The 13,210-nt window shown below is 42.1% G+C and overlaps 1 protein-coding gene across 3 annotated transcripts in view; it reads left to right on the top strand.

The window, feature by feature from the left end:
• Positions 1-13,210, top strand: part of KIF26B (kinesin family member 26B) — a 267,176-nt gene that overhangs the window by 13,598 nt on the left and 240,368 nt on the right. Inside the window, exon 1 of one of the 3 annotated variants that reach the window (XM_077925724.1) lies at positions 6,247-6,493. The exons of the other annotated variants lie outside the window; for them this stretch is intronic. Within the exon in view, the coding sequence (XP_077781850.1) occupies positions 6,326-6,493 (168 nt within the window). The 5' untranslated portion in view covers positions 6,247-6,325. Of the gene's footprint in view, positions 1-6,246; positions 6,494-13,210 lie in introns of those variants that run through there. 3 annotated transcript variants of the gene reach the window in all.

Below are 13,210 nucleotides of genomic sequence, written 5' to 3'. Positions count from 1 at the left end.
TGAAATCTGTTAGCTTTTAGAACTAGGAATCTTCCCCACCTCTGTATTACAGAGCTATGCCCTGACATATTCTGTGATCAGATGCCACAGGATAAACAGAAATGGATTGTTTATTCTTTGTACAGAACTCCACCACATGTATCTCCCCCTTCTTCCTTATTAGAAAGCACATTTCTTTGGGTGAAGGTTTGCAATATGCTGGTCATCTAAAGTTGGCTCTGATAGACTGATCAACACCAATCTATATATTTAGAAATAGCATACTGTACTTGGGACCACACCACTTTTAAATGTAAGCAAGGAGTTCATGTTTGAATGCTTTTCCATGTCAACCCACCCCCCTTGTACACAGAGAAATAAACATGTCAGAGTAGGATTGGTTGGACGGATATGTTTGCTTATTTATGTTAGAGCATTTAATTATGAGATTCCCCCCATTCTGAAGTAGCAGTCCGAGGAGAAATGTCTGTTTTTTAACACCTGAATCAGTCCCATACTATTTGCTTGTACTATGTTTGACAATATTAAAGATACAGTGGTACCTCAGGTTACAGACGCTTCAGGTTACAGACTCCACTAACCCAGAAATAGTACCTCGGGTTAAGAACTTTGCTTCAGGATCAGAGCAGATATCGCGCGGTGGTGGCGCAGTGGGAGGCCCCATTAGCTAAAGTGGTACCTCAGGTTAAGAACAGTTTCAGGTTAAGAACGGACCTCCAGAAGGAATTAAGTTCTTAACCTGAGGTACCACTGTACTCAGTTTCCCCTTTTCAGTGCTTTGTTACCTTAAAGTGACAGCAGCTAATATCATCAGCCAGCTTTAGCTAACCCAAACCATTTTTTCCAACCAGATTTCAGAGGTTGACTCAAAATCCCATTTCTCTACCATCCATCACAGAGCATGCCTCACCCCTGCAGCCCCAATATATACTGGTGCTGTAGAGCCATCCCACCTCTTAGATGCTATATTGCCAGAACAAAAGCTATTGCTCTTCATTTGTCTGCTCATCTCTCTGCTTGCTTAACAGTGGCTGGCAAGAAGAAACAATAAAAGCCCATTCTGCAGCAAATTGGAAGTCATGACTCATGCGTTTCTCATTCTCTAATGAATGTTATTAACAGTTAACAAGTTCTCTAAATCAGGTTAATATTGGTGGTATCACTCACACTTGTCCCACTGGAAGAATTAGCACTCTCTTTCAACATTGCAGAGTGAACATTAGAGTCTTAAGAGGGGAGGTGGTAGGGTTATCCAAACTTTGGCACTGTTTAAGGCAAAATGTACCAATAAAACTAGGGGTAATTTTAGTATACTTCTCTGCCCCCACTTCCCTTTTTCAAGCTTTTTCATGCTGTGCTTTCAAAAAGGAACCCCTTCCATCAGTCAAAGGCTGTTTCTGAAGACTACTTGGAAACTGCCGCTAGTTCAGTTTATAGATGTTATGTTACTAACTGGGAAAGCAGCTTTCTCCTGATTGAAGCACAGAGTGTCTGAGGACTGGGACATTTACAGGGAAGCCAAAATGCTTATTTACAAAGCTATTGTACTATCAATTTTACTGTATGCTTGTGAAACATGGACCACTTATAAACGCTATCTCCTATTCCTCGAAAGATTCCATCAATGGTATCTCCAAAAAATGTTACACATCACTTGGGATGAGAGGCGAACTAATATCAGTGTACTGGAAGAAGCAAAGATCACCAGTGTTAAAGCAATGATTCTTCAACATCAACTTAGTTGGACTGGTCATGTTGTTTGGATGCCTGATTATCATCTTCCAAAGCAACTACTCTTATTCCCAACTCAAGAATGGAAAGCGAAATACTGGTGTACAACAAAAGAGATTTAAAGACTCTCTCAAGGCAAATCTTTAAAAAATGTAGCATAAGTACTGATAACTGGGAAACAGTGGTCTGTGAGTGCTGCAACTGGAGAACAGTCTTTACCAAAGGTGTCCTGGACTTTGAAGAAGCACGAACTCAGGGTGAAAAGGAGAAACGTGCTAAGAGTAAGGCACGTTTGACAAACCCTCACCATGATCACTTCCCGCTCGGAAACCTATGTCTCCACTGTGGAAGGACATGTGGATCCAGAACTGGCCTCCACAGTCACTTACATACTCACTGTTAATACCGTGTTTATGGAAGACAATCTTACTTGGCTACGAGTGATTGCCAAAGAAGAAGAAAAGAGGAAGGCTAACTGGGATTGGCTGTCGGAAACGTATTTTTAGGCTGTGAAATGCCCTGAGATCTTACAGATATTGCGTGGTATACAAATTATTACCATTATTATAATTATTAGTGCCTGTGTGGTAGGAGATGGGTCACAGAAGTCTGATATTGCCACGGGTCACCCAGCCCTGGGCCCATCCCTCCCTCACTGAACCATCTCACCCCCCCCAACCCTTTGGCTGGGTGATGGCTACGCCTAGGGGTTGGACTGGTTAGAGCAAACTAGGCCTATTACCCCACCAAAAAGTTCTGTGGGAAGGGATGGTTCAGGACTGGGTAAGGTAAAGGGACCCCTGACCATTAGGTCCAGTCGTGACCGACTCTGGGGTTGTGGCGCTCATCTCGCTTTATTGGCCAAGGGAGCCGACGTACAGCTTCCGGGTCATGTGGCCAGCATGACTAAGCCGCTTCTGGCAAACCAGAGCAGTGCACGGAAATGCTGTTTACCTTCCCGCCGGAGCGGTACCTATTTATCTACTTACACTTTGTTGTGCTTTTGAACTGCTAGGTTGGCAGGAGCAGGGACCGAGCAATGGGAGCTCACCCCATTGGGGGGATTCGAACCACCAACCTTCTGATCAGCAAGCCCTAGGCTCTGTGGTTTAACCCACAGTGCCACCCACGTCCCTTCAGGACTGGGTAATGTTTTCTAAAGGAAAGGATTCTTTCCTCTGCTCTGTTCCTGGGCCATAAAAGAGGACCTATGGCTGGGGTCGAACTTGTTGTTTTTGCTGCCTTGCTTCAGTAAAAAGTTCAGGAATACTTCACAGGATAGGGTGATCGGAAGATGTCTGTGCTGGATGGAATGGCAGTGGCTTTTCAATAAACACTAAAAAGCTGAGTCCTGCCTTCAGACATGGCAACCTTGTGGAGCTGAGTTCCAATGCTTCCAGATGAGGATTCGTCAATTGTTTGGGTTGCGCCAAGATGGGAGCTGGATTAAATGTGGGTAGGGAACAACTGTCAGCAAAATTTCAGCTTTTAGGACTTTTTAGTTTAGAAAAATGGTGAGTAAGACGTGACATGTTTAGAAGTTTGTAAACTTACCCCTCTCTCATAACATTAGAACTCATGAACATACAATGAAGTTGAATGCTGGAAGATTCAGGACAGACAAAAGAAAGCACATCTTCATGGAGCTAAACAATGGAACTCGTTCCCACAGGAAAGAGTGATGGCCACCAACTTGAATGGCTTTAAAAGAGGACTGGATGAAGGCTATCTGCGGTGACCAGCCATGATGGCTGTGTTCCACCTCCACTGACAGAGGCAGCTTGCCTGTTCCTGGAAACTGCCGGCGGGCAGAATGCTGTTGTGTTCATGCCCAGCTTACAGGCCTCCCACAGGCATCTAGCTAGCCATCTTGTGAGAATAAGGTGCTGGACTAGATCCAGGAGGATCTTCTCATGCTCTTATGTCTTGGTGGGAGGAGTCCTGGGATCCTGGCAGAGGGGGAGCCATGTGCTCTTTGCCTGGGGCAATGCAGACCACCACCTTCAAATGCAACCTAAAATGGCAGTAACCTGTTATGCCTCACCTTATTGACTCATGTTCCATTTCCTGCCCTTATAATTGCCCAAGTCCTCTTGTGTTCTGAATACTTAAACAAAACTGAGTGATGAATTGGAGGGAGTGGCTGGACTGAGGGAAAGACAGTCCCTGAAGCATCTTGCAAGGTAGCAGTATTGTTTTTCTTTTTAAAGACTGTGTGCAGTTTCTGTCGGTGAGTAAACACATTAAGCCAGCTAATGCATATTTGTGATTGTAATATATTTAAGGTTCTTAACCATAATACGCTTATTAAAATATGGCTATAATTTTCCTAATAGAAAGCAGCAATATGATTTATGAGTAATGGCAAAATTCATTCCCATCCTCCAACATATTTAATTTTTATGTGAAAATTTCTGTATTCAATTACATCTAAATTTCTAGCATTTTAACAGTGGCCTATTCCATGGAAGGTATGCACAATACATTTTTGTACAGAGTAACGTTCAAAAATAAGCTGTATGGAAAGGGTCTTTTACAGTGCGACACTGTGGATTTAGGAGGAAGAAACACCCACCATACTAAATGGGGCTTACATCCTGGTAGATCATAGTAATTATTTCTGAATTTGCATCTGTACGTGGCAGATGCAAATCTTACCCCACTTTTGCACTTTTTGGGGGTGATGCATTTCTTCTCCATCTTTTTTCTTCTTTTTTGGCAATTTGTAAGTGGCCAGGATTTAAGGGGATCTTAAAATTTGACTTACCCTGTTTGTACCACTGCCATGAGTAAAGGGTTTCCTGTAGCCTGCATGTAGGTGTCTAATCCAGCCCTAACATAGAATGTACTGGGAAAAACTTAGGGTGTATTGTATTTCATAATGTCTGTGAATGCATCAGCATTTGTGGTCATTATAACTAAGTTTTATCTACTTATTTTGATAGTTCTACCCCACCTTTTGGCCCCTTTCCCATGTTGAAATGCAGATTTTTCTATTCAGTTGTCTGACAAGCTGCTTCTGAAGGTCAAAGACGGTGCTTAGAGAGTATTAGGCTTGCCGTATTTCAAAAAGTAAAATTCCTGATACGCGCAAAGTTGCTGAGCTTTTTGGAGGAAACCTAACCCCAAAATAGTGATTTTAAGCTTCTTGAGCTGCTTCCGCTGCATCTGGCTTTCCCCTGACATTTTGCTAATTGGGCAAAATTTCCCCAAAGCCTTTTTTACACCTGAAAACCAGGACACGTCAGGAATTTTCCTGACGTATGGCAAGTCTAGGGAATGTCATCTGATGTAGTGCAAGGAGCTATCATTGGAAACAAGTGTCCCATTGTACATGCAGAAAAGGATGAAAGAGCACAAACCAATATTTGGATTTCAGCCCTATTGTCATAGATTTAGACTGGTGCTGGTGCACCTTTTCCAAACACATTACCCTTTATATTCCTTGAATCTTTGCAAAATTATTGGGGTTAGTAATTGACAGCACGTATCATTTAGAAAGGAACAAACTGGTGTAAGCGGAGAGCAACTTCACTGGGAGACATTACAGCACATGGCAATATCACGTAGGTGATTGTGTTATTATACCAGACATTAGAACTTATGCACGGCTTGGCTGTTTTTGTTGATGAAATTATTCAGAGCTTTTTTTAGCTGGAACTCGTCAGAACTCAGTTCTGGCACCTCTCAGGTGGACGCCATTATCATTCTAAGAGAACGAGGGAGGCATTCATGGTGCATTCTGGCACCTCTTTTTCTAGAAAAATAGCACTGAATTTATTATTGTTTTTTGCTTTTGGAATATGGAGGCTGAGAGAGCCAGCCCTGATGTGTTTTATGTATGGATAGAGAGGGGGCCTTGAAAACCTTGTAGTTCAAGGAGATAAGAAAGATGAAGCAAGAGAATAATAGTGGGCAGAAAATGACATGCCCAAGTTCAGATATCAGGTCACACCAGGTGGGATTGGTTCCTTATGCGTCCAACTCCCTGATACATGACCCAACCACTGGGCTGGATTGTCTGATATTAACAGCTTTGTCTGCTGCTGATGCAGCAGTTAAATAATGGATGTTGGTGCTTGAGTGCTCCCCTGTAGCTCTGTGTCTCTGTGTATTGCCTGTTTAATATTCCATTTCAGTTTAACCAAAGATGAAGCATCTAAAATGCCTATATCTTTCAGGAGTCATTTGCACTGAGCTGAATTCTTGTGATGGTTCTTTTTAAAACAGTGAATTGTACATCAATACAAAGGGAATATAAAGAAGAAGGGACAAGGATGTGTGCATATGAGAGAGAGAGGGAGAGGGAGAGGGTTGGTGTGGGAGTCTGAGGGTGGGGGAAAGAGATTTAAAAAAACCCATAGTCTGTATTTTTTAGGGGTCCCTTTTTATCAGCACAACAACAAAGTGTCTACTCTTCCTTCTACCCTGCACTGAATCACAGTAGTTTGGATCACTGCAATAGGCATGTAGCAGGAAAGCCAAGATAAGGGCTCTTTTTTTGTGGCTGAATTTCAAGGGCTGGAGAGGATTGTGTGGGAAGCCAGGGCAGAAGCAGTGCTGTTGAGGAACTAGTGTATAGCAATGCAAGTGGATGACACTGATAAATTGCTCCCCTAAGCCAGCATCTGCAGCAAATTGTCAGACTGAGACGAGTTCCCGGCATACCCTATTCCTCTGTGTGAATGAAATCTCAGCTGAACCATTATTTACCCATCTACCTGTGAAATGTGGGAGGATAGGATTCATTGCCCTATTGCAGGTTTGATTTGATTTTGCTTTAATACGCTCTGTGTGTGTGTGTGTGTGTGTGTGTGTGTGTGTTGTGTATCTGCTCCTATCTATATCTATATATCTTTGTGTGTTTGTGTGTGTGTATGTTGCCTTCTCCAGTGATGGATAGTGACTAGCCTGTTTCTGATTAGCAACATAGCTCTTTGGGAAAAGAAAAAAAGGCTAAGTGGTTTTCTGAGTAAAGTACTGACTTTCCAAGGTCTGGAATCCTGTTTCCACTAAATGAAATGAATTTAATAGTCTTGACTTTGTTCTTTGTAGTTGAAGGAATGCACAGTTAAGCAACTAAAGTACTTAGTATACTTTCAAGGCTCCCCCTTCCCCACCTCCCCAGCATACCAAGAACTGAAAAAAGATATAGAGAGAGAGAGAGAGAGAGAGAGAGAGAGAGAGAAAAGAGAGTGAGAGTGTTCACTGTCAGGGCTCATCCAAACTTCTGCTTGTCTCATGCCTAGGGCAGTCTGAGCAATTTCCCCCTTGTCCTGCTCTTTTCCCAAGGAAAACCCACTCTTTAGTCCAAAATGGAGCAAATGTCAATCCAATGTGCTGTTTGCTCCAATTCAGTGCTAAAGAGCAGGTTTTCCCCGGGGTTGCGGAAAGCAGTGGGACAAGAGGAAGCATAGATAAGCCCCCCAGTATCCTTCATTTACTGGAAATGTGTAAAAAAAATACCATTTTTTTTCTGAAAAGCTGCATTTTCTTTCTTCTCATTGATTAACAGTGAGCATTTGCACAGGAAAAATCCCTACAATCACAAGACTGATCACTCACCCTTGGTTAAAAAAAAGTACAGCTGGAGTCTTAAAGTCTTGCTATATCCTAGTGTGCCATAGCCACTTTGAAATAGATTTAAATCCAGTTCTTCTACAAAGGAACCAAAACATCAAACCCAAACTCCATGCAATTGCTGCAGCATATTTTTTTTTTAATCTGCTAAAAATAACTAATGGATGATGACTTAACCAGTATCAAAAATTAGATCTTGTAAAATGTCTGGAAGATGCTTAGGCTCAGACTTTGTTGGATACACATGAGAAGAGAGTTCTCCAACACTTTAAATCCTCTGATGGGTTATTTTTGTGATATATTTTCTACACAAATAGTTCCAGCTGATCCAACAAGCAATCTATATAAGGAATAATGCTGCCACTCAGGAGTGGAGGTTCTCAAGCTTTCTACCCTAAGGGCTCACTTGAAATGGCTGAAAATTTACTGAGGCTCAACAGTCAGAAAATGATGGTGCAGGGGCACAGCCAGTCACAAAATGGTGGCAGAGCCAGGGATAAGCAATTGCTGACATCATTTACTATTGATATCTAATCCATCTTTGGAAATTGGCAAATTCTTTGCCATAGCATTTTCATGGTGGCAAGGAGTTCCACAGCTCTGCTTCCTGAAGCTAAATCCAAACATTTGCTCTGATTCAGCCTCTCCATTTTAGGCAGAATTTGCTGATTTGGAAGCTCTAAAGGGAGAAGATTTTTTTCCTTGTACAGTTTCCCTTCCCACCTTCACATGCCTATCCAAGTATTTTTCTTTTCTTTTACCCATCTCCTGTAATTTCTTCTTTTCTCATTTCACATTCTGCTTGTGCCATATTAGCCCCCACAAACTGCTGTTTTCTTTTATCCCTTCTACTTGTTGCGTTCACATTCACTTCTTGTGTATATAACAGCTTTCTTACCCTTTCCATTCTATTTCCACTGCATTTATTTATTTGTTCATAAATATTAATTTTACCTCACTTTCTAATTTCCCTCAGCAACTCATTTGGCACTTTCCCCTGAGAGGAGAAAGACCTTCCCTCTCCCCTGAACTCCTCTGTCTCCTCAGCATGTAAGGAGTTACTGCTGTCAGCGCTGGTCCAACCAAAGGACACTGGCATGGCTAAGGGGGCAAGGCAGACCAGTGGGGAGGCAGTGGGCAGTCTGTGGCACTGAGTGCCACCTGAAAGTGCCTGTTGCTAGATTTCTCCTGGCCAGGACACCTGGGTGGTGCTTGGCCCACTGCTTGAGAAACCCTGTTGGAGAGCAAAGCCCAGCAGCAATTGAGTAGCCTGAGGGGAAGAAAGCAATCAGCTGACAAATATTACTGCTTGGGGAAGGAATGGAATGAGGAAAGAGAGTGGAAGTTCATTTGATAGGAGGAAATGGCCATTTTACCAATGCAGTCTAGCATTGATCTCTTGATAGGTCTCCTCTGACTTGCATCATAGTGCTCCGTCCTGAGTCAGTTGTGGCCTGGATGAATCCTTGCTTGTTAAATGCACATTAATATTTCCTGTTGTGCTAAATAATACAGTAGTGAGTATTCTGGGTTCCTACTCTCGTCGTTACTTATTCTTTTACAGCCAGCCTGTATCTCATCTAAGATCAAAGGGCTTGACATCATATAAATGCTAATAATCTGTATTGCGAAGAGTAGTAAGGGGAGCTTTGTCCCTTTCTGATGAATAGTTTCTTCAGGTATTGTCTAGTTATCTATCATGGTTGTTCACACTGTAGCTTCTTTTGTAGAAGATGGATTAAAATTCTTCATAGTTTTATTGAGTGCTGTATATGACAACTGGTGTCTAATGTATGTTGTTTAGCTGATCAATTCTTCTTTTATCCCCTTTGCTTCATAGTTTGGCTCCTGATTTTTTAAATGAATTTTTAAATTCAGGGAGGAGGATGTTGGTGACGTGGCAACTACAGTGAGAACTTCCCATTTTGTTTTCTTATGCTTATATGGCCTTGAACAAAATATTGGGGACAGAGAGTATGTGTACTTCAAAGCGAAAGGGGCGGAAATCAAACTCCATGCAAGTCCAGTCCTCATTTATCCAACTAAAGGGGGAAAAGGGCAGCGGCAGTGAATGTTGAGAGTGCAGTCATATGTGAAGGACATCTGTATATTGGCTGAAGTCATGAGGAAGCCCAGGCATCCCTTTATCACAGCATGGTGATGGGTCCTGTCAGGATGGCTCAGGCATGTTAGAGCAATCAAAACATGAGAGGCCCTAATTTGCTACAACCCTCCTACTTTCTGTACATACTGCAGTTTCTTTTCCTCAAAACATGTGCACTAAAAACTTTAAACCTCTTTTCTTTTGTCTGCTAACTAATAGCTCACCTGGATAGGATTGCCCCTGGCTCTGTGAATGTAGCAATTAAGTCTAACCCCTAAGACAGCAGCCTGCTGTGTTGCCTGGCAGCCTGCATTTATAGGCGCTGATAAAACAGAACAGCCCAGGATTGTCTTGCTTTTGAGCTTGCCATACAGATGTGAAGGACAGGTGCTCATCTGCTCTTGAGGTGACGAAACAACTCTGAGATGTAGGAATCAAATTTCTAGTTTTGCTGTGAGTGGTGAAAACTCGAATGGATGTTCAGCCTGTTCAGGGTGCTTTGTGTGGCTGTTCCTGTAGTTCTACTTTTTTGTTTTTTTAAAAAAGGGTGAATGGTAATTTGTTATGGTCTTTTCTGTGTTGTCTGTTATTTAAAAAACCTGAACGGTGCATATTTTATCTGTACAGTGAAGGACTTCCAGAGCATTTAGATAACCAGATGTTCCAGCAAACAAAAGGAATCTCCACAGAGGGCACATTTGAGAGCATGCATGCATATATAAGCCCCACTGATTTAATCATCAAACAGTTAATTGACATGGGGCATGCACTGAATTCAGAAAAGCAGAGTGCTCAGATAACTGAAATAGTTCCGTACTATGATGTATCACCAGGTTTGCACCCAGCACCTGAAAATAAGTGGTGTACTTGCCACAATTTACTCTGAGTTAGATGTAATTAGCTCCATTGATTTCAATAACATCTTAATTAAGGATATCTGACCATGTACAGGTAACTCACATCTTTTTATTATTACACTTACCATCTTGACTGTGAGTCCTGGAAGTCCTGCTCCCTGCCTTGCAGGCCTTTCCCACCTGGCCTGGGATAGTGGGGCCTTGACTGACTTCAGCTACAAAAGCTGAGGCTGCTGAACAGACTCTTGGGTTGGGGTCCTGCTTAGAGGTTTTGTTGTGTGTGTGTTGTTTTATTGATATATTTTTTTGTATCTTTTAGCTCATACTATGATTTGTGTAGAAATTGCAGTTTGGTTGTGTACTTGATGTTTTATGTATTGTTTATGAGGACTTTTGTTATGTTTGTAATTACGGGCCACTTATGTGACCCATGCAAAATTATGGCCCCAGAAAAAACACTTTTTTCAGGGTGAAATTGCGGGGCCCAAAACGAACATCATTCTCTCATGTGAAAAAATGGGATGTCACAGTTTTCCCAGGACAGTTGAGAGCTATGCTCTTAGCCACCACAATTTAAAAGCTCACACACTAAGATTTTTTTTGGGGGGGATACTCTTTATTCATGTGTGTTTGCTTTGCGTGTTTTCTGTCCCAATAATTTGTGATTAGAAGTCAATATATGTGAAGGTATGTACTTTAAAAAAAGATAACTTATAGAATCATAGAATTGTAGAGTTGGAAGGCACCCAAGGATCATGTAGTCCAAGCCTTCAATGCAGGAATCTCAGCTAAAGCATCCATGACAGATGGCCATCCAACTTGTGTTGCTTATATTGAATAGGCTTGTGCAGCACATTCCAAAACCAAAATCTCTCAGCACTTTAGAACTCCCAGCCAGAGCCAGCAGGAAGGATCAAAGGTGTGAAATAAGGGCTTCCGTGTTTCATCCTGAACACATTGCACTGGCGAAGACGAAGCAGGTTTTTTTCTTAGTCAATCTCTGTAGAGAACAAAAATGGGTCTTGGGCCTTTATTGGATTGCGCATACTCTTATTAACTCAGGATAATGATAGTTTCTCTGAAAACTGAATAATCACGAGAGGTGAAGCATTGCTAGTACACATGTAGTTCCCAGGAGAAATGGGCAGAAGCTTTGGGGTTGTGTAATGTCCTTACACAGGCCTCTTAACGCCTTTGTTTATGGCTGCGTATCTCTAGTAACAAATTTAAGGGAAATAAGAGCAGCGTCTCAGGGCTGTCCTTAGACACTTTACTGCCTGAGGCAAAGGACAAGAGGGTGCCCCATTCCATGTACAGTTCCATGAAGCTGAATTTTACTTCAGCACTGATGATAGGACAGCATTGCAGGCTGGCTCGGGGGGCACAGGGCAGGTTGTGTTGCACATCTCTAACTGAGGAGAATGGTTGGGGCTCAGAAGGAACAAGCAAGGGGCTGCCATTGCTGTGCTGTCAGCATCTGCTGCCAAAGGCAGTTACCTCACTCTTGTCTCATTGTAGGGCTGGCCATGCATATTATTTTAATGATGAAGAGCCCATGGAAGAAGTGTGTGTGATATCTCTGAATGCAAAAACACTCTGATGTGCCATGAGAACCAGTGTGGTGTAGTGGTTAGAGTCTGATGCAGATTGAAGGATCACTGCAGTTATACCCTAAGTTGTAGCTGGGGGGGCAGAGAAGAAGGGCTTTTGTTTTTTGCTTTTGTTTTTAGAAAGGAATATTAGGTTGCTAGTCTTTTTACTCATGAAGATAGAAAGAAAACTGTAGAGGTAGCATTCTAAATGTGACTCTGCTCAATAAAAAGCAAATCTCTTCCTGTCCTACAGTTTTTTGGCCAGTGACTACAAAGACACTGGGATGTATTGGACTGCATTTCTGGCTTGCAGATAAATTCCTTTGGTTTTGTTGCTTTTCTTCCCAGCAGGCCATACATATGGGTTCCAGTATACCCTTAGGCCTCCTCACCACAAAATTTCCAACAGAATGTTCGACCAGCATGTTGGAAGATTCAGCTGCCAGTCATCCAATATGCCATTTTTTAAAAAAATGGAAACTTTGCCTTTCATGTAGTGTGTGATTAAGTCCTGATTGTGCATTTGTCTGTAAGAGAGCAATGCTCCTTTCCTTGGCTATTGTAACAAATACTTAAAATGATTGTGATTAGTATAAAGAAAAGGAATCTACTTGGACATTTACTGTACCCTAATAATACCTATTATTCAGGACCTATGTAGGGACATATAGCACTATATATAGGGTGCTGTAAAATTTGCATGACTCTGATTGGACTTTGCATTTACACTCTTTCATGGAATCTAATAAGATGTACAGATTTTTCAGGTTTCCACTTTTATTTTTTAAGTGCCAGTTTTTAGCCCTTATCCACCAACTTGGATGCAGCTCAAAGAGGATTAGGCAAATTCATGGAGGATAAGGCTCTCCAAGGTTACCAGCTATGACAGCCATGATTTGCCTCCATGATCAGAGGCAGCGGTGCTTCTGAATTCCAGTTTGCTGGAAACTGCAAGAGGGAAGAGTGCAGCTGGGTGGCCACTGAGAGGAGGATACTGGACTAGATGGGCCATTGGCCTTATCCAGCAGGCCTTTCTTATGTTCTTAGAGGGGGGGGGGGAACCTGTGCAGAAAATTCTAGTTGAGACTCTGGGCCTGAGGCAGATACAGCACAAGAATTTCTATATTTCTAAGATGACTTTAAACACATGGGTAGTATTCCTTGCTAGTCCTTTACAGAGTAGACCCATTGAAGCTAATGACTACGATTAACGTAGCTTCATTGATTTCAGTGGGTCTACTCTGAATAGGACTTAGTTGAATTCAATCAATCTACTATTAACATCATCGTATACAGACTTTTAAAAATCACCTCTTTGTTTAATAAAGCAAGGCTGACTTACTTTA

This window comes from Podarcis muralis, chromosome 3 (assembly GCF_964188315.1).
Source record: "Podarcis muralis chromosome 3, rPodMur119.hap1.1, whole genome shotgun sequence".
NCBI classification, from domain to species: Eukaryota; Metazoa; Chordata; class Lepidosauria; order Squamata; family Lacertidae; genus Podarcis; species Podarcis muralis.
This window is presented reverse-complemented; position numbering and strand designations above follow the sequence as displayed.